The 21,689-nt window shown below is 46.3% G+C and overlaps 1 protein-coding gene across 1 annotated transcript in view; it reads left to right on the top strand.

Annotated features, from left to right (window-relative positions):
• The window catches only part of ABCC5 (ATP binding cassette subfamily C member 5), a 201,748-nt gene extending 191,917 nt beyond the window's left edge, over positions 1-9,831 (top strand). Inside the window, exons 29-30 of the mRNA XM_063916576.1 lie at positions 8,775-8,939; positions 9,240-9,831. Of these exons, the coding sequence (XP_063772646.1) occupies positions 8,775-8,939; positions 9,240-9,341 (267 nt within the window). The 3' untranslated portion in view covers positions 9,342-9,831. The remainder of the gene's footprint in view (positions 1-8,774; positions 8,940-9,239) is intronic.
• Positions 9,832-21,689: the final 11,858 nt, after the last annotated feature.

Here is a 21,689-nt window from a genome sequence, read left to right as displayed (position 1 = left end):
ACGTGATCGATCTGTTTTTGAAGTCTTAGCTCATGGGTTGGTTATGTTAAACCGGGATCCCAGAAGCAGAATGCCGACGAAGGGGAGGGGGTGAGCGCAACAAAGCCCATTGCGGGTACACTACGCTCGCCACAGGTTCTATTCCCACTTCCGACTGCTGGCATTTTTAGCGTCTGCCTGCTTACCGCCGGGATCCTGAGCGCCGGTAACATAACCGCATCCCGCACAAGGTTAGCAGCATCAGTTCATCCTATAATAGATTTTGTATTTTAATGGAAAGGTCGGAGTACACTTGCAATTCAAATAAAGTAACATCATCCTGTTCATACTGTACCTGGAATTCACTATTATGCATCTCACTGTTGGACAGTTTATTTGATGAAAAGGGAGAATTCATTATGTTTCTTGTTCCATTCACGATTAAAAGGATCCACTGGCTTGTTTAACCCTTTCATACTTAGAGGCCTCTACATTAGACAGTTGTTTTTATGTTATTATCTCTTATAGAAACTGACATCAGTAGTGCGTTGTGTCCTCTTAGGAGTGCTACCAAAGTTAGAAGGTATGCCACCTAGTGGTAGTTTTACATTCCTACAAAAAACTAGAAGGTCAAAATAAAATGTCTGAGAAAAGTTTGCCAGCATCAAGCACTTCATGGATTTCTGTAAAATATTTTTGCTCAAAGATAACCGAACAGGTGCAAAAAATGAATTCAAGGAAATTAATGTTTAGGGCATCATATGGTTTCGATTAAATGCTCAAATATTTTTTTTTTACAGTTGATGTAAAATCATATGACCACTTCAGTGGATGTCATGCAGTGCAAAGATCCATACTGCATGAAGGCTTATTCCAGCATGTAGGCCTAACCTAATTTTTTTAATCATATAATAGTAATATATACCACTTTTTACAGCTGATAGCATTATATGTATCATTATATGTTATCTTATTTAAATTTATAAATGGATTTAAATTATTATCATTTAGTAGCAGCTGTGGTAGTAGCGGCGGACACTTTATTAGTATTTTTCTTTTCTCCAGAGCATCTAGCAACAGAGTTAGGTACAGAGTAGTATAACACGCACATGGATCAGTATATGGCGTTGTACCTACACAAATTCAGGAACAAGAAGATGGTACATTCAGTGTTCTTACACTTTTTTTGATGTGGCTTTTGCAGACTTACCGCACTCTGCAAACATCCTGAATTGCGACTGATGGTCACGTTGGTGATCTAAAGCTGCATCCTCTCATGCAGCACTCAGATCTCACTGATGCATACAGGAGGCATCTATCTCCTCTGCTGAATTTGCAATTTATTTGTATGGAATTGCACAGCTGCTTCCGTGCGGCTGTGCAATTCCTTACGTATCTGAATAAGGCCTGCAGTTGGATTTCAAAGCATCTGTTGCTCAAGTATTGATCGATGTTGCTCCATAGAGCCAGCATTGAAGAGGAAGCCCAAGTGAGACACCACGTCCATTGAAGTGTAGGGCCGTGTCAAAGGCACCCCCACAAGATCAGGATCAGTGTGGGAAATCACTGGCCAAAGCTAAAGAATGTAAAACTTGCTAGCAGGTGCCACAATGCAGCTTGCATACATAAAACGAAGTGAATCTGCATACAGTGTCTTGAGCCTTTGTGTCCAGGGCGCTTCTCCGATTTTAACACCAAGTGTTAAAATCAAATTCAGAAAAAGGCTTACTTCTTAGGTATGAAGCAAACTCAGAAGTACATGAATGTGTATTATAAATTCTAAGAACATTTTTGTTTCTGGAACAATATATCCATAAATAGGCATTAAAAATGTAACGTAGAGGATTTTTTGTTTCTGGAGAAAAAATACAGTAAGCAAAACAAAAACAAATTGGAACCTTGTCAGACATTATTTTTTTTTTATTTACTTTTTTCCAAAAATAAAATCTTTCACAGTTAGAATACTGTTCCTTGATAATAGAGCAATCTTTTTACATTTATTTATTAGTTATTGAAAATAAAGGCTAGTTACAAGTGCAGTCGGGTGGGGGCTATTGATAGGATACGGTCTACTGTTAGTGCTGTTATTGTGGTAAAGTCTGGTAGGAACAAAAGCTCTGCTATGAGGCACTAGGCCACATAAGCTCTCAGAATGAGACAGTCCAGTGATGAAAGTGTATATTGCATGAAAAATAGTCTTTCCTTGGTTAAACACGCACTACCAAGTTACAAACTGCCTCTAGCGGTAATGTCAACATAAGAACTGATCACCAGGAACTGCACAGATTTTGGTTTCCATGACCTGCACACAATCTTCAGATCACCATGGAGTAATCCCAATCATCTGGGGGAAGCATACCGCCACGGAACAGTGTTAACACTTTCTCTAGAGTAACAACACTCCACCAATGCTCCACAAGGACAGCATTTCCCCTCCAGGGAGATCCATTATATCAGCTCAGGGGTCAATTTTTCAGCCAGTATCTGTATACTTAGGTTGTAGCAAACTGTCCATCGTTCAATCGAGACACACCATCTTGAAGAAAGGTAATAAACTAAGTGCCTTTATAGCAAGCGGCAATATAACTAGGATACAAAAAAAAATATATATTTATACAATGCGAAAGGGAGCCAGGACTGTAAGATCAAGTTGACATAAAAAGGGGGGAAGGAGATGGCATATATACATCCGCTATAGGAGAGGTGGGGGAATTTAATGGAGACTGCTAAGCATGGAGCCCAAATCTGGTGGAATTGAAAATTTTCTTTGGGCAATGTTTTGTCGCAGTTGTCCACTCAAGTGGACACGTGTATAACTTCTTTAGTTTTGTAGTTTTAGTTAATTTAAACTTTTTTGTGTTTCTCTAACGTCCTAGTGGATGCTGGGGACTCCGTAAGGACCATGGGGAATAGCGGCTCCGCAGGAGACTGGGCACAACTATAAAGAAAGCTTTAGACTACTGGTGTGCACTGGCTCCTCCCACTATGACCCTCCTCCAGACTTCAGTTAGATTCTTGTGCCCGGCTGAGCTGGATGCACACTAGGGGCTCTCCTGAGCTCCTAGAAAGAAAGTATATTTAGGTTTTTTATTTTACAGTGAGATCTGCTGGCAACAGACTCACTGCAGCGAGGGACTAAGGGGAGAAGAAGCGAACCTACCTAACAGGTGGTAGTTTGGGCTTCTTAGGCTACTGGACACCATTAGCTCCAGAGGGATCGACCGCAGGACCCGACCTTGGTGTTCGTTCCCGGAGCCGCGCCGCCGTCCCCCTTACAGAGCCAGAAGCATGAAGAGGTCCGGAAAATCGGCGGCAGAAGGCTTCGGTCTTCACCAAGGTAGCGCACAGCACTGCAGCTGTGCGCCATTGCTCCTCATGTACACCTCACACTCCGGTCACTGATGGGTGCAGGGCGCTGGGGGGGGGGGGCGCCATGAGGGCAATATATGACACCTTGGCTGGCAAATCTACATCATATATAGTCCTAGAGGCTATATAGATGTAAAAATACCCCTGCCAGTATTCCAGAAAAAGCGGGAGAAGTCCGCCGGAAAAGGGGCGGGGCCATCTCCCTCAGCACACTGGCACCATTCTTCCCTCACAGCTCCGCTGGAAGGAAGCTCCCTGGCTCTCCCCTGCAGTCTGCAAGCTACAGAAGGGTAAAAAAGAGAGGGGGGGCACTAAATTTAGGCGCAGGATATATAGATATATATATATATATATATATATATATATTAATAAAAAAAGCAGCTATAAGGGAAAACACTCATTTATAGTGGGATCCCTGTGTTATATAGCGCTCTGGTGTGTGCTGGCATACTCTCTCTCTGTCTCCCCAAAGGGCTTTGTGGGGTCCTGTCCTCTGTCAGCATTCCCTGTGTGTTTGCGGTGTGTCGGTACGGCTGTGTCGACATGTTTGATGAGGAGGCTTATGTGGAGGCGGAGCAGATGCCTGTAAATGTGATGTCACCCCCTGCGGGGTCGACACCTGAGTGGATGGTGCTGTGGAAGGAATTACGCGACAGTGTCGACTCCTTGCATAAAAGGTTTGACGACATACCAAATGTGGGACAGCCGGCTTCTCAGCCTGTGCCTGCCCAGGCGTCTCAAAAGCCATCAGGGGCTCTAAAACGCCCGCTACCTCAGATGGCAGACACAGATGTCGACACGGATACTGACTCCAGTGTCGACGACGATGAGACTAATTTAACTTCCAGTAGGGCCACACGTTACATGATTGAGGCAATGAAAAATGTGTTGCACATTTCTGATGTTACCCCCGGTACCACAAAAAAGGGTATTATGTTTGGAGAGAAAAAACTACCAGTAGCTTTTCCTCCATCTGAGGAGTTAAATGAAGTGTGTGAAGAAGCGTGGGCTTCCCCTGATAAGAAGCTGGTAATTTCTAAGAAGTTACTAATGGCGTACCCTTTCCCGCCAGAGGATAGGTCACGTTGGGAAACATCCCCTAGAGTGGATAAAGCGCTCACACGCTTGTCAAAGAAGGTGGCACTACCGTCTCCGGATACGGCCGCCCTGAAGGAATCTGCTGATAGGAAGCAGGAGGCTATCCTGAAATCTATATATACACACACAGGTGTTATACTGAGACCAGCTATTGCTTCAGCATGGATGTGCAGTGCTGCAGCTGCATGGTCAGATTCCCTGTCAGAAAATATTGATACCCTAGACAGGGACACTATATTGCTGACCGTAGAGCATATAAAAGACGCACTTTTATACATGAGGGATGCACAGAGGGATATTTGCCGGCTGGCATCCAAAATTAGTGCAATGTCCATTTCTGCCAGGAGAGGGTTATGGACTCTGCAGTGGACAGGTGATGCAGATTCCAAAAGGCACATGGAAGTTCTGCCTTATAAGGGTGAGGAGTTGTTCGGGGATGGTCTCTCGGACCTCGTTTCCACAGCAACCGCTGGGAAGTCTACATTTTTACCCCATGTTCCCTCACAGCCAAAGAAAGCACCGTATTATCAGGTACAGTCCTTTCGGCCCAATAGGGGCAAGCGGGTTAAAGGCGCGTCCTTTCTGCCCAGAGGCAGAGGTAGGGGGAAAAAGCTGCAGCATACAGCCAGTTCCCAGGAGCAAAAGTCCTCCCCCGCTTCCTCTAAGTCCACAGCATGACGCTGGGGCTCCACAGGCGGAGCCAGGTACGGTGGGGGCCCATCTCAAATATTTCAGCAATCAGTGGGCTCGCTCACGGGTGGATCCCTGGATTTTTCAGATAGTATCTCAGGGGTACAAGCTGGAATTCGAGACGTCTTCCCCCCCCCCCCCCCCCCGCCATTTCCTCAAATCTGCCTTGCCAGCCACTCCCTCAGGCAGGGAGGCAGTGTTACAGGCAATTCACAAGCTGTATTCACAACAGGTGATAGTAAAGGTACCCCTACTTCAACAAGGACGGGGTTACTATTCCACAATGTTTGTGGTACCGAAACCGGACGGTTCGGTGAGACCCATTTTAAATTTGAAATCCTTGAACACATATATAAAAAAATTCAAGTTCAAGATGGAATCGCTCAGGGCGGTTATTGCAAGCCTGGACGAGGGGGATTACATGGTATCACTGGACATCAAGGATGCTTACCTGCATGTCCCCATTTACCATCCTCACCAGGAGTACCTCAGATTTGTGGTACAGGATTGTCATTACCAATTCCAGACGTTGCCGTTCGGTCTATCCACGGCTCCGAGGGTCTTTACCAAGGTAATGGCCGAAATGATGATACTCCTTCGAAAGAAGGGAGTTTTAATTATCCCGTACTTGGACGATCTCCTGATAAAGGCGAGGTCCAGAGAGCAGTTGTTGGTCGGGGTAGCACTATCTCGGGAGGTGCTACAACAGCACGGCTGGATTCTAAACATTCCAAAGTCACAGCTGGTCCCTACGACACGTCTACTGTTCCTGGGGATGGTTCTGGACACAGAACAGAAAAAAGTGTTTCTCCCGGAGGAGAAGGCCAAGGAGCTGTCATCTCTAGTCAGAGGCCTCCTAAAACCAAAACAGGTGTCGGTGCATCACTGCACGCGGATCCTGGGAAAGATGGTAGCTTCCTACGACGCGATTCCATTCGGCAGGTTTCATGCAAGAACCTTTCAGTGGGACCTGTTGGACAAGTGGTCCGGATCGCATCTTCAGATGCATCGGCTGATATAACCCTGTCTCCAAGGACAAGGGTGTCTCTGCTGTGGTGGCTGCAGAGTGCTCATCTTCAAGAGGGCCGCAGATTCGGCATACAGGACTGGGTCCTGGTGACCACGGATGCCAGCCTTCGAGGCTGGGGGACAGTCACACAGGGAAGAAACTTCCAAGGACTATGGTCAAGTCAGGAGACTTCCCTGCACATAAATATTCTGGAACTGGGGGCCATTTACAATGCCCTAAGTCAGGCAAAACCCCTGCTTCAAAACCAGCCGGTACTGATCCAGTCAGACAACATCACGGCGGTCGCCCATGTAAATCGACAGGGCGGCACGAGAAGCAGGATGGCAATGGCAGAAGCCACAAGGATTCTCCGATGGGCGGAAAATCACGTGTTGGCACTGTCAGCAGTGTTCATTCCGGGAGTGGACAACTGGGAAGCAGAGTGGACGCTCTAGTGACACCGTGGGTGTACCGGTCGGTTTATGTGTTCCCTCCTCTTCCTCTCATACCAAAGGTACTGAGGATAATAAGGAGAAGAGGAGTAAGAACTATAATCATTGTTCCGGATTGGCCAAGAAGAGCTTGGTACCCCGGAACTTCAAGAAATGATGTCAGAGGACCCATGGCCTCTACCGCTCAGACAAGACCTGCTGCAGCAGGGGCCCTGTCTGTTCCAAGACTTACCGCGGCTGCGTTTGACGGCATGGCGGTTGAACACCGGATCCTGAAGGAAAAGGGCATTCCGGAGGAAGTCATTCCTACGCTGATTAAAGCTAGGAAAGAAGTAACCGCAAACCATTATCACCGCATATGGCGAAAATATGTTGCGTGGTGTGAGGCCAGGAAGGCCCCAACGGAGGAATTTCAGCTAGTCCGTTTCCTGCACTTCCTACAGTCAGGGGTGACTATGGGCCTTAAATTGGGTTCCATTAAGGTCCAGATTTCGGCTCTATCGATTTTCTTCCAGAGAGAACTGGCTTCACTACCTGAAGTTCAGACTTTTGTTAAGGGAGTGCTGCATATTCAGCCCCCTTTTGTGCCTCCAGTGGCACCTTGGGATCTCAACGTGGTGTTGGATTTCCTAAAGTCACATTGGTTTGAGCCACTGAAAACCGTGGATTTGAAATATCTCACGTGGAAAGTGGTCATGTTGTTGGCCTTGGCTTCGGCCAGGCGTGTATCAGAATTGGCGGCTTTGTCATGTAAAAGCCCTTATCTGATTTTCCATATGGATAGGGCAGAATTGAGGACTCGTCCCCAGTTTCTCCCCAAAGTGGTATCGGCTTTTCATCTGAACCAACCTATCGTGGTGCCTGCGGCTACAAATGACTTGGTGGCTTCCAGGGTGTTGGACGTAGTCAGGGCCCTGAAAATCTATGTTTCCAGAACAGCTGGAGTCAGAAAGACTGACTCGCTCTTTATCCTGTATGCGCCCAACAAGTTGGGTGCACCTGCTTCAAAGCAGACTATTGCTCGCTGGATCTGTAGTACGATTCAGCTTGCACATTCTGCGGCTGGACTGCCGCATCCTAAATCAGTGAAAGCCCATTCCACGAGGAAGGTGGGCTCTTCTTGGGCGGCTGCCCGAGGGGTCTCGGCTCTTCAACTTTGCCGAGCAGCTACTTGGTCGGGGTCAAACACGTTTGCTAAATTCTACAAGTTTGACACCCTGGCTGAGGAGGACCTAGAGTTTGCCCATTCGGTGCTGCAGAGTCATCCGCACTCTCCTGCCCGTTTGGGAGCTTTGGTATAATCCCCATGGTCCTTACGGAGTCCCCAGCATCCACTAGGACGTTAGAGAAAATAAGAATTTACTCACCGGTAATTCTATTTCTCGTAGTCCGTAGTGGATGCTGGGCGCCCATCCCAAGTGCGGATTGTCTGCAATACTTGTATATAGTTATTGCTTAACTAAAGGGTTATTGTTGAGCCATCTGTTGAGAGGCTCAGTTGTTATCATACTGTTAACTGGGTATTGTATCACGAGTTATACGGTGTGATTGGTGTGGCTGGTATGAGTATTACCCGGGATTCTAAATCCTTCCTTATCGTGTCAGCTCTTCCGGGCACAGTATCCTAACTGAAGTCTGGAGGAGGGTCATAGTGGGAGGAGCCAGTGCACACCAGTAGTCTAAAGCTTTCTTTATAGTTGTGCCCAGTCTCCTGCGGAGCCGCTATTCCCCATGGTCCTTACGGAGTCCCCAGCATCCACTACGGACTACGAGAAATAGAATTACCGGTGAGTAAATTCTTATTTTTTATAAGCCCTGAAGGCTAATAGTGAAACATTTAAAAAAAAATCTTGCATCAGGCTATACTAATTCATGCATAAATGAAAGGGTTAAGCTTAGCTGTGGATACAAGGCATGCTTTTCTATTTGCGGTCTATGGGCCTAATACAGAACTGATCCGATCAGGTCTGAACTGCGGTGCATGAGAGACAGCCGATGGCTGTCTCAGCCCTGCGATCGTCTCTGCTTGATTGGCATATATTTTGTTTGTTTCTTGCATGTATGTATGTATGTATGTACAACAATGAAATTATTTGTCGGTAGCTCTTACTGGTCTAGGAATTGTGTAGGGTAGTTGTGTCCTGTCTATTTTATCTTTTTATTTTGTTCTATCACAGATTCTAATTCTTGATGAAGCCACAGCAGCCATGGATCCCGAGACTGACCTTTTGATTCAGGAAACTGTCAGAGAGGCTTTCTCAGATTGCACAATGTTGACCATAGCCCACAGACTACACACTGTACTTGGTTCTGACCGTATTATGGTGCTAACGCAGGGACAGGTGAGTATCTCTAAGCCTGCATTATCTGTCCACTCACCTTTAAAATAAATCACACAGTAGTGTAGTGATTTGTCTATTGACGCAGAATCAGAATTCACAATCTAGTTACAAATAGGTAAGATGGTGGGGTGAATTACAAATGGAGTTAAAGTACATTTTCCCTGTGTCTAAAGAATATGTAGTATAATAAACACAATACAGTAAGAACGTTCACTGCTTAGTTCACGGTGGCTTCACTCTCTCTCACACTCTTATCATTAAAGTAATTGCATTGAATATTTTGTTTCTGATATGTTCCAGGTTATGGAGTTTGACACACCATCTGCCTTGCTGTCCAATGAGAACACTCGGTTTTACTCCATGTTTGCTGCTGCAGAAAACAAGGTTACCGTGAAGGGCTAAACAATGAGCATCTCAGCTGACCCCACTTTGTGGGGCTGTGCGCTGCTTCTCATTCCCTGCCTGTGGCAGGCACACTCCCTACTTTTTCTTTACTTTTTTTTTTTTCTTTTCCCACGACTGACAATATGGTATATTTTGCCTTTTTTTTTTTTTTTTTCCTTTCTTTTTGTTTTTAGTATTTTTATTTTTAAAATATATATTTTTTTTGTTAGCACAAACCAATTTCAGGACTGATTTAGGTATTTTTTTAACTGTTTGAAATAATATTCTTGTTCTATTGTATTTATTCCTATTACTAAAGGTTAAAAAAAAATGCATTTTCGTTGTGAAATGCATTGAAAATAATAAAAATGGTTCAGGCAACCATAGTTCTGTATGTAGCCAGCTTAGAATGGAGCTTTCTACATGCACCTGTATATAGCCTATATTTACTGTGAAGATGTAAGCTGGTTTATTTTATATTAAAATGAGCACTGGGTTAAATATGTAACATGTTTGTGTGTTTATTATAATAAAAAAAAAAAGACTGGGCTCTTCCATTGTGTAAAATGTAAATACACACTTATTAAAGCACGTACCAGATGTTAAGTAGTGAGATGAATGTAACGCATTAAGTCAAATTGCAGGTAAATATAGGGCGGAAATTCTGTGGAAATAAAACTGCAGCAGGGATGAGGAATTATCCATCCTACTTGAAATAAAAAGGAAGATGTTCTAGACCAGTGCTTCTCAACCTTGGTCCTCAAGTACCCCCAACAGTTCATGTTTTCCAGGTCTCCTCACAGGATTGTAAGTAGAGATGAGCGCCTGAAATTTTTCGGGTTTTGTGTTTTGGTTTTGGGTTCGGTTCCGCGGCCGTGTTTTGGGTTCGAACGCGTTTTGGCAAAACCTCACCGAATTTTTTTTGTCGGATTCGGGTGTGTTTTGGATTCGGGTGTTTTTTTCAAAAAACACTAAAAAACAGCTTAAATCATAGAATTTGGGGGTCATTTTGATCCCAAAGTATTATTAACCTCAAAAACCATAATTTACACTCATTTTCAGTCTATTCTGAATACCTCACACCTCACAATATTATTTTTAGTCCTAAAATTTGCACCGAGGTCGCTGTGTGAGTAAGATAAGCGACCCTAGTGGCCGACACAAACACCGGGCCCATCTAGGAGTGGCACTGCAGTGTCACGCAGGATGTCCCTTCCAAAAAACCCTCCCCAAACAGCACATGACGCAAAGAAAAAAAGAGGCGCAATGAGGTAGCTGTGTGAGTAAGATTAGCGACCCTAGTGGCCGACACAAACACCGGGCCCATCTAGGAGTGGCACTGCAGTGTCACGCAGGATGGCCCTTCCAAAAAACCCTCCCCAAACAGCACATGACGCAAAGAAAAAAAGAGGCGCAATGAGGTAGCTGTGTGAGTAAGATTAGCGACCCTAGTGGCCGACACAAACACCGGGCCCATCTAGGAGTGGCACTGCAGTGTCACGCAGGATGTCCCTTCCAAAAAACCCTCCCCAAACAGCACACGACGCAAAGAAAAAAAGAGGCGCAATGAGGTAGCTGACTGTGTGAGTAAGATTAGCGACCCTAGTGGCCGACACAAACACCGGGCCCATTTAGGAGTGGCACTGCAGTGTCACGCAGGATGTCCCTTCCAAAAAACCCTCCCCAATCAGCACATGATGCAAAGAAAAAGAAAAGAAAAAAGAGGTGCAAGATGGAATTGTCCTTGGGCCCTCCCACCCACCCTTATGTTGTATAAACAAAACAGGACATGCACACTTTAACCAACCCATCATTTCAGTGACAGGGTCTGCCACACGACTGTGACTGATATGACGGGTTGGTTTGGACCCCCCCAAAAAAGAAGCAATTAATCTCTCCTTGCACAAACTGGCTCTACAGAGGCAAGATGTCCACCTCATCATCACCCTCCGATATATCACCGTGTACATCCCCCTCCTCACAGATTATCAATTCGTCCCCACTGGAATCCACCATCTCAGCTCCCTGTGTACTTTGTGGAGGCAATTGCTGCTGGTCAATGTCTCCGCGGAGGAATTGATTATAATTCATTTTAATGAACATCATCTTCTCCACATTTTCTGGATGTAACCTCGTACGCCGATTGCTGACAAGGTGAGCGGCGGCACTAAACACTCTTTCGGAGTACACACTTGTGGGAGGGCAACTTAGGTAGAATAAAGCCAGTTTGTGCAAGGGCCTCCAAATTGCCTCTTTTTCCTGCCAGTATAAGTACGGACTGTGTGACGTGCCTACTTGGATGCGGTCACTCATATAATCCTCCACCATTCTATCAATGTTGAGAGAATCATATGCAGTGACAGTAGACGACATGTCCGTAATCGTTGTCAGGTCCTTCAGTCCGGACCAGATGTCAGCATCAGCAGTCGCTCCAGACTGCCCTGCATCACCGCCAGCGGGTGGGCTCGGAATTCTGAGCCTTTTCCTCGCACCCCCAGTTGCGGGAGAATGTGAAGGAGGAGATGTTGACAGGTCGCGTTCCGCTTGACTTGACAATTTTGTCACCAGCAGGTCTTTCAACCCCAGCAGACTTGTGTCTGCCGGAAAGAGAGATCCAAGGTAGGCTTTAAATCTAGGATCGAGCACGGTGGCCAAAATGTAGTGCTCTGATTTCAACAGATTGACCACCCGTGAATCCTTGTTAAGCGAATTAAGGGCTCCATCCACAAGTCCCACATGCCTAGCGGAATCGCTCCGTGTTAGCTCCTCCTTCAATGTCTCCAGCTTCTTCTGCAAAAGCCTGATGAGGGGAATGACCTGACTCAGGCTGGCAGTGTCTGAACTGACTTCACGTGTGGCAAGTTCAAAGGGCATCAGAACCTTGCACAACGTTGAAATCATTCTCCACTGCGCTTGAGACAGGTGCATTCCACCTACTATATCGTGCTCAATTGTATAGGCTTGAATGGCCTTTTGCTGCTCCTCCAACCTCTGAAGCATATAGAGGGTTGAATTCCACCTCGTTACCACTTCTTGCTTCAGATGATGGCAGGGCAGGTTCAGTAGTTTTTGGTGGTGCTCCAGTCTTCTGTACGTGGTGCCTGTACGCCGAAAGTGTCCCGCAATTCTTCTGGCCACCGACAGCATCTCTTGCACGCCCCTGTCGTTTTTTAAAAAATTCTGCACCACCAAATTCAAGGTATGTGCAAAACATGGGACGTGCTGGAATTTGCCCATATTTAATGCACACACAATATTGCTGGCGTTGTCCGATGCCACAAATCCACAGGAGAGTCCAATTGGGGTAAGCCATTCCGCGATGATCTTCCTCAGTTGCCGTAAGAGGTTTTCAGCTGTGTGCGTATTCTGGAAAGCGGTGATACAAAGCGTAGCCTGCCTAGGAAAGAGTTGGCGTTTGCGAGATGCTGCTACTGGTGCCGCCGCTGCTGTTCTTGCGGCGGGAGTCCATACATCTACCCAGTGGGCTGTCACAGTCATATAGTCCTGACCCTGCCCTGCTCCACTTGTCCACATGTCCGTGGTTAAGTGGACATTGGGTACAACTGCATTTTTTAGGACACTGGTGAGTCTTTTTCTGACGTCCGTGTACATTCTCGGTATCGCCTGCCTAGAGAAGTGGAACCTAGATGGTATTTGGTAACGGGGGCACACTGCCTCAATAAATTGTCTAGTTCCCTGTGAACTAACGGCGGATACCGGACGCACGTCTAACACCAACATAGTTGTCAAGGCCTCAGTTATCCGCTTTGCAGTAGGATGACTGCTGTGATATTTCATCTTCCTCGCAAAGGACTGTTGAACAGTCAATTGCTTACTGGAAGTAGTACAAGTGGGCTTACGACTTCCCCTCTAGGATGACCATCGACTCCCAGCGGCAACAACAGCAGCGCCAGCAGCAGTAGGCGTTACACGCAAGGATGCATCGGAGGAATCCCAGGCAGGAGAGGACTCGTCAGAATTGCCAGTGACATGGCCTGCAGGACTATTGGCATTCCTGGGGAAGGAGGAAATTGACACTGAGGGAGTTGGTGGGGTGGTTTGCGTGAGCTTGGTTACAAGAGGAAGGGATTTACTGGTCAGTGGACTGCTTCCGCTGTCACCCAAAGTTTTTGAACTTGTCACTGACTTATTATGAATGCGCTGCAGGTGACGTATAAGGGAGGATGTTCCGAGGTGGTTAACGTCCTTACCCCTACTTATTACAGCTTGACAAAGGGAACACACGGCTTGACACCTGTTGTCCGCATTTCTGGTGAAATACCTCCACACCGAAGAGCTGATTTTTTTGGTATTTTCACCTGGCATGTCAACGGCCATATTCCTCCCACGGACAACAGGTGTCTCCCCGGGTGCCTGACTTAAACAAACCACCTCACCATCAGAATCCTCCTGGTCAATTTCCTCCCCAGCGCCAGCAACACCCATATCCTCCTCATCCTGGTGTACTTCAACACTGACATCTTCAATCTGACTATCAGGAACTGGACTGCGGGTGCTCCTTCCAGCACTTGCAGGGGGCGTGCAAATGGTGGAAGGCGCATGCTCTTCACGTCCAGTGTTGGGAAGGTCAGGCATCGCAACCGACACAATTGGACTCTCCTTGTGGATTTGGGATTTCGAAGAATGCACAGTTCTTTGCTGTGCTGCTTTTGCCAGCTTGAGTCTTTTCATTTTTCTAGCGAGAGGCTGAGTGCTTCCATCCTCATGTGAAGCTGAACCACTAGCCATGAACATAGGCCAGGGCCTCAGCCGTTCCTTGCCACTCCGTGTCGTAAATGGCATATTGGCAAGTTTACGCTTCTCCTCCGACAATTTTATTTTAGGTTTTGGAGTCCTTTTTTTTCTGATATTTGGTGTTTTGGATTTGACATGCTCTGTACTATGACATTGGGCATCGGCCTTGGCAGACGACGTTGCTGGCATTTCATCGTCTCGGCCATGACTAGTGGCAGCAGCTTCAGCACGAGGTGGAAGTGGATCTTGATCTTTCCCTAATTTTGGAACCTCAACATTTTTGTTCTCCATATTTTAATAGGCACAACTAAAAGGCACCTCAGGTAAACAATGGAGATGGATACTAGTATACAATTATGGACTGCCTGCCGAGTGCAGACACAGAGAGGTAGCCACAGCCGTGAACTACCGTACTGTACTGTGTCTGCTGCTAATATAGACTGGTTGATAAAGAGATAGTATACTCGTAACTAGTATGTATGTATAAAGAAAGAAAGAAAAACCACGGTTAGGTGGTATATACAATTATGGACGGGCTGCCGAGTGCCGACACAGAGGTAGCCACAGCCGTGAACTACCGCACTGTACTGTGTCTGCTGCTAATATATAGACTGGTTGATAAAGAGATAGTATACTCGTAACTAGTATGTAGGTATAAAGAAAGAAAAAAAAACCACGGTTAGGTGGTATATACAATTATGGACGGGCTGCCGAGTGCCGACACAGAGGTAGCCACAGCCGTGAACTACCGCACTGTACTGTGTCTGCTGCTAATATAGACTGGTTGATAAAGAGATAGTATACTCGTAACTAGTATGTATGTATAAAGAAAGAAAAAAAAACCACGGTTAGGTGGTATATACAATTATGGACGGGCTGCCGAGTGCCGACACAGAGGTAGCCACAGCCGTGAACTACCGCACTGTACTGTGTCTGCTGCTAATATAGACTGGTTGATAAAGAGATAGTATACTCGTAACTAGTATGACTATAAAGAAAGAAAAAAAAACCACGGTTAGGTGGTATATACAATTATGGACGGGCTGCCGAGTGCCGACACAGAGGTAGCCACAGCCGTGAACTACCGCACTGTACTGTGTCTGCTGCTAATATATAGACTGGTTGATAAAGAGATAGTATACTCGTAACTAGTATGTATGTATAAAGAAAGAAAAAAAAACCACGGTTAGGTGGTATATACAATTATGGACGGGCTGCCGAGTGCCGACACAGAGGTAGCCACAGCCGTGAACTACCGCACTGTACTGTGTCTGCTGCTAATATATAGACTGGTTGATAAAGAGATAGTATACTCGTAACTAGTATGTATGTATAAAGAAAAAGAAAAACCACGGTTAGGTGGTATATACAATTATGGACGGGCTGCCGAGTGCCGACACAGAGGTAGCCACAGCCGTGAACTACCGCACTGTACTGTGTCTGCTGCTAATATAGACTGGTTGATAAAGAGATAGTATACTCGTAACTAGTATGACTATAAAGAAAGAAAAAAAAAACACGGTTAGGTGGTATATACAATTATGGACGGGCTGCCGAGTGCCGACACAGAGGTAGCCACAGCCGTGAACTACCGCACTGTACTGTGTCTGCTGCTAATATAGACTGGTTGATAAAGAGATAGTATACTACTAATATTATATATACTGGTGGTCAGGTCACTGGTCACTAGTCACACTGGCAGTGGCACTCCTGCAGCAAAAGTGTGCACTGTTTAATTTTAATATAATATTATGTACTCCTGGCTCCTGCTATAACCTATAACTGGCACTGCAGTGCTCCCCAGTCTCCCCCACAATTATAAGCTGTGTGAGCTGAGCACAGTCAGATATATATATACATTGATGCAGCACACTGGGCTGAGCAGTGCACACAGATATGGTATGTGACTGAGTCACTGTGTGTATCGTTTTTTTCAGGCAGAGAACGGATATATTAAATAAAACAAACAACTGCACTGTCTGGTGGTCACTGTGGTCGTCAGTCACTAAACTCTGCACTCTCTTCTACAGTATCACAGCCTCAGGTCAATCTCTCTCTCTCTCTCTCTCTCTCTCTCTCTCAACCCTAATCTAAATGGAGAGGACGCCAGCCACGTCCTCTCCCTATCAATCTCAATGCACGTGTGAAAATGGCGGCGACGCGCGGCTCCTTATATAGAATCCGAGTCTCGCGAGAATCCGACAGCGTCATGATGACGTTCGGGCGCGCTCGGGTTAACCGAGCAAGGCGGGAAGATCCGAGTCGCTCGGACCCGTGAAAAAAAACATGAAGTTCTGGCGGGTTCGGATTCAGAGAAACCGAACCCGCTCATCTCTAATTGTAAGTGAAATAATTTGCTCCACCTGTGGGTCTTTTATAATGTGTCAGTGAGTAATGATTACACCTGTTCATCTGCTAGGTGACCTGGAAAACATTAACTGTTGGGGGTACTTGAGGACCGAGGTTGAGAACCACTGGTCTAGACAACAGTTAAAAATTATATGACAGAGATTTCATAGCTTATATGTTTGTGGACAAACCATGGGTCTAGTCATGCTTAATTCCCATAGTCACACTTTAGCATTAGGTTGTACTGAAACGCTTGTTGCCTTTCCAAGTGGCACTGTCATAGGATGCCACATTTCCAGCAAGTCAGTTTATCAAATATCTGTAAAGGTGCATACACACGGTGACATCCTTGCTATGCCTGATTTTGATTATGCGATTTCCCTTGAACTCCCCCCAGAGCCCAGAAGAACCAATTTTGACTATCTGTACTTGCGATTTTGACCGTAGGATTTTGACTAAGTGCCAATTCTAGATAGTCAAGATTGACTTACCTGCACAGTCTATCTAGCCTTGCAATACCAACCCCACAGGACAGAGCATCGGGATCAAATCGGTATCCCTGCCTAACACCGGGTTACGGTCGTTAGGTCGACCACTGAAGGTCGACATGTACTAGGTCGACAGGTCAACATGAGTTTTTTTCACATTTTTTTTTCTTCTTTTTGTTGATTTTTTTTTATACTTAACGATTCACGTGGACTATGATTGGAATGGTATCCTTGCCTGAAGCATGGCGGGCAGACACGGTGCACTAATTTGGGTTCCCCATCACTTTACAGAGAAAACGACACCAAAAACAGTCAAAAAAACTCATGTTGACCTTTTGACCTGTCGACCTAATGGCAATGTTGACTTAAGTTGGGTCGACCCAACGACCCATACCCCTAACAAATGTGTGATTTCCACTAACTTTCCTTGTGATTTTGACTATATAGTCAAAATTGAAAGGATATACAGTATCTCACCATGTGTACACACTTTAATGCTAGATAGGATACAGTCTACTGTTAGTGCTGTTATTGTGGTAAAGTCTGGGAGGAACTAAAGCTCTGCTATGAGGCACTAGGCCACATAAGCCCTCAGAATGAGACAGTCCAGTGATGAAAGTGCATATTGTGTGAAAAATAGTTTCTTTGGTTGAAACACGCACTACTGAGTTACAAACTGCCTCTAGCGGTAATGTCAGCACAAGAACTGATCACCAGGAACTGCACAGAATTTGGTTTCCATGACCTGTACACAATCTTCAGATCACCATGGAGTAATCCCAATCAGCTGGGGGAAGCATACTGCCACGGAACAGTGTTAACACTTTCTCTAGAGTAACAACTCTCCATTTCTCTAACGTCCTAGTGGATGCTGGGAACTCCGAAAGGACCATGGGGGATAGCGGCTCCGCAGGAGACTGGGCACAACTAAAGAAAGCTTTAGGTCACCTGGTGTGCACTGGCTCCTCCCACCATGACCCTCCTCCAAGCCTCAGTTAGATCTTTGTGCCCGGCCGAGCTGGATGCACACTAGGGGCTCTCCTGAGCTTCTAGAAAGAAAGTATGTTAGGTTTTTTATTTTACAATGAGATCTGCTGGCAACAGGCTCAGCGTGGTCGGTGTCCCTGTCAAACAGGGAGACTAGTTTGCTAACATATTTATTTATTATTTATTATTACCAGTTATTTATATAGCGCACACATATTCCGCAGCGCTTTACAGAGAATATTTGGCCATTCATATCAGTCCCTGCCCCAGTGGAGCTTACAATCTATATTCCCTACCACATGTACACGCACACATTCACGCTAGGGTTAATTTTGTTGAGAGCCAATTAACCTACCAGTATATTTTTGGATTGTGGGAGGAAACCGGAGTACCCGGGGGAAACCCACGCAAGTACGGGGAGAATATACAAACTCCACACAGTTAGGGCCATGGTGGGAATCGAACCCATGACCTCAGTGCTGTGAGGCAGTAATGCTAACCATTACACCATCCGTACTGCCCAAATATGAACATATTAAAGACGTCTTATATATGAGGGATGCACAGAGGGATATTTTGCCGGCTGGCATCCAAAATTAATGTAATGTCCATTCTGTCAGGAGGGTGTTAGAGACCTGTCACTGGACAGGTGATCCTGACTTTAAAAGGTGCATAGAGATTCTGCCTTATAAGGGTGAGGAATTATTTGGGGATGGTCTCGGGGACCTCGTATCCACAGCAACAGCTGGGAAGAATTTTTTTTACCTCAGGTTTCCTCACAGACTAAGAAAGCACTGTATTATCAGGTACAGTCCTTTTCGGCTTCAGAAAAGCAAGCGGGTCAAAGGCGCTTCCTTTCTGCATAGAGACAAGGGAAGAGGGAAAAAGCTGCACCAGTCAGCCAGTTCCCAGAATCAAAATTCTTCTACCGCTTCCTCTGAGTCCACCGCATGACGCGGGGGCTCCACAGGCGTAGCCAGGTACGGTGGGGGGCCACCTCAAAAATGTCAGCTATCTGTGGGCTCGCTCACAGGTGGATCCCTGTTTCCTTCAAGTAGTATCTCAGGGGTACAAGCTGGAATTCGAGATGTCTTCCCCCCGCCGTTTCCTCAAATCTGCCTTGCCGACAACTCCCTCAGGCAGGGAGGCTGTGCTAGAGGCAATTCACAAGCTGTATTCCCAGCAGGTGATAGTCAAGGTGCCCCTACTTCAACAAGGACGGGGTTACTATTCCACACTGTTTGGGGTACTGAAACCGCACGGTTCGGTGTGACCCATTTTATATTTAAAATCCTTGAACACATACATAAAAAATTCAAGTTCAAGATGGAATCGCTCAGGGCGGTTATTGCAAGCCTGGACGAGGGAGATTACATGGTATCCCTGGACATCAAGGATGCTTACCTGAATGTCCCCATTTACCATCCTCACCAGGAGTACCTCAGATTTGTGGTACAGGATTGCCATTACCAAGTCCAGACACTGCCGTTTGGACTGTACACGGCACCGAGGGTGTTTACCAAGGTAATGGCCGAAATGATGATACTCCTTCGAAAAAAGGGAGTTTTAATTATCCCGTACTTGGACGATCTCCTTATAAAGGCGAGGTCCAAGGAGCAGTTGTTAGTCGGGGTAGCACTATCTCGGAAAGTGCTACAACAGCACGGTTGGATTCTAAACATTCCAAAGTCACAGCTGGTTCCTACGACACGTCTACTGTTCCTGGGGATGGTTCTGGACACAGACCAGAAAAAAAGTGTTTCTCCCGGAGGAGAAAGCCAAGGAGCTGTCATCTCTAGTCAGAGACCTCCTGAAACCGAAACAGGTATCGGTGCATCATTGCACGCGAGTCCTGGGGAAAATGGTAGCTTCCTACGAAGCAATCCCATTCGGCAGGTTCCATGCAAGAACTTTTCAGTGGGACCTGTTGGACAAGTGGTCCGGATCGCATCTTCAGATGCATCGGCTGATAACCCTGTCTCCAAGGACCAGGGTATCGCTACTGTGGTGGCTGCAGAGTGCCCATCTTCAAGAGGGCCGCAGGTTCGGCATACAGGACTGGGTCCTGGTGACCACGGATGCCAGCCTTTGAGGCTTGGGGGGCAGTCACACAGGGAAGAAACTTCCAGGGACTTTGGTCAAGTCAGGAGACTTCCCTACACATAAATATTCTGGAACTGAGGGCCATTTACAATGCCCTGAGTCAGGTAAGGCCTCTGCTTCAAAACCAGCCGGTACTGATCCAATCAGACAACATCACGGCAGTCGCCCATGTAAACCGACAGGGCGGCACAAGAAGCAGGATGGCGATGGCAGAAGCCACAAGGATTCTCCGATGGGCGGAAAATCACGTGTCAGCAGTGTTCATTCCGGGAGTGGATAACTGGGAAGCAGACTTCCTCAGCAGACACGATCTACACCCGGGAGAGTGGGGACTTCATCCAGAAGTCTTCCAACTGATGGTAAACCGTTGGGAAAGGCCACAGGTGGACATGATGGCGTCCCGCTTAAACAAAAAACTAGATAAATATTGCGCCAGGTCAAGAGACCCTCAGGCAATAGCTGTGGACGTTCTAGTGACACCGTGGGTGTACCAGTCGGTTTATGTGTTCCCCCCTCTGCCTCTCATACCAAAGGTACTGAGAATAATAAGAAGGCGAGGAGTAAGAACGATACTCGTGGTTCCGGATTGGCCAAGAAGAGCTTGGTACCCAGAATTTCAAGAAATGATATCAGAGGACCCATGGCCTCTACCGCTCAGACAGGATCTGCTACAGCAGGGGCCCTGTCTGTTCCAAGACTTACCGCGACTGCGTTTGACGGCATGGCTGTTGAACACCGGATCCTAAAGGAAAAGGGCATTCCGGAGGAAGTCATTCCTACGCTGATTAAAGCTAGGAAAGAAGTAACTGCAAACCATTATCACCGTATTTGGCGAAAATATGTTGCGTGGTGTGAGGCCAGGAAGGCCCCAACGGAGGAATTTCAGCTGGGTCGATTTCTGCATTCCTACAGTCAGGAGTGACTATGGGCCTAAAATTGGGTTCCATTAAGGTCCAGATTTCGGCTCTGTCGATTTTCTTTCAGAAAGAACTGGCTTCACTGCCTTAAGTTCAGACTTTTGTAAAGGGAGTGCTGCATATTCAGCCCCCTTTTGTGACTCCAGTGGCACCTTGGGATCTCAACGTGGTGTTGAGTTTCTTCAAATCACATTGGTTTGAACCACTTAAAACCGTGGATCTAAAATATCTCACGTGGAAAGTGGTCATGTTATTGGCCTTGGCTTCGGCCAGGCGTGTGTCAGAAATGGCGGTTTTGTCATGTAAAAGCCCTTATCTGATTTTCCATATGGATAGGGCGGAATTGAGGACTCGTCCCCAGTTTCTCCCTAAGGTGGTATCAGCTTTTCACTTGAACCAAGCTATTGTGGTGCCTCCGGCTACTAGGGACTTGGAGGATTCCAAGTTACTGGACGTAGTCAGGGCCTTGAAAATTTATGTTTCCAGGACGGCTAGAGTCAGGAAAACTGACTCGCTATTTATCCTGTATACACCCAACAAACTGGGTGCTCCTGCTTCTAAGCAGTCTATTGATCGCTGGATTTGTAGCACAATTCAGCTGGCGCATTCTGCGGCTGGACTGCCACATCCTAAATCTGTAAAAGCCCATTCCACAAGGAAGGTGGGCTTATCTTGGGCGGCTGCCCGAGGGGTCTCGGCTTTACAACTTTTCCGAGCTGCTACTTGGTCAGGGGCAAACACGTTTGCAAAATTCTACAAATTTGATA

The sequence above is a fragment of the Pseudophryne corroboree genome, chromosome 4, assembly GCF_028390025.1.
Source record: "Pseudophryne corroboree isolate aPseCor3 chromosome 4, aPseCor3.hap2, whole genome shotgun sequence".
In the NCBI taxonomy this organism is placed as follows: domain Eukaryota; kingdom Metazoa; phylum Chordata; class Amphibia; order Anura; family Myobatrachidae; genus Pseudophryne; species Pseudophryne corroboree.
The sequence above is the reverse complement of the archived record's forward strand: the minus strand, read 5'-3'. Positions and strand labels throughout refer to the sequence as shown.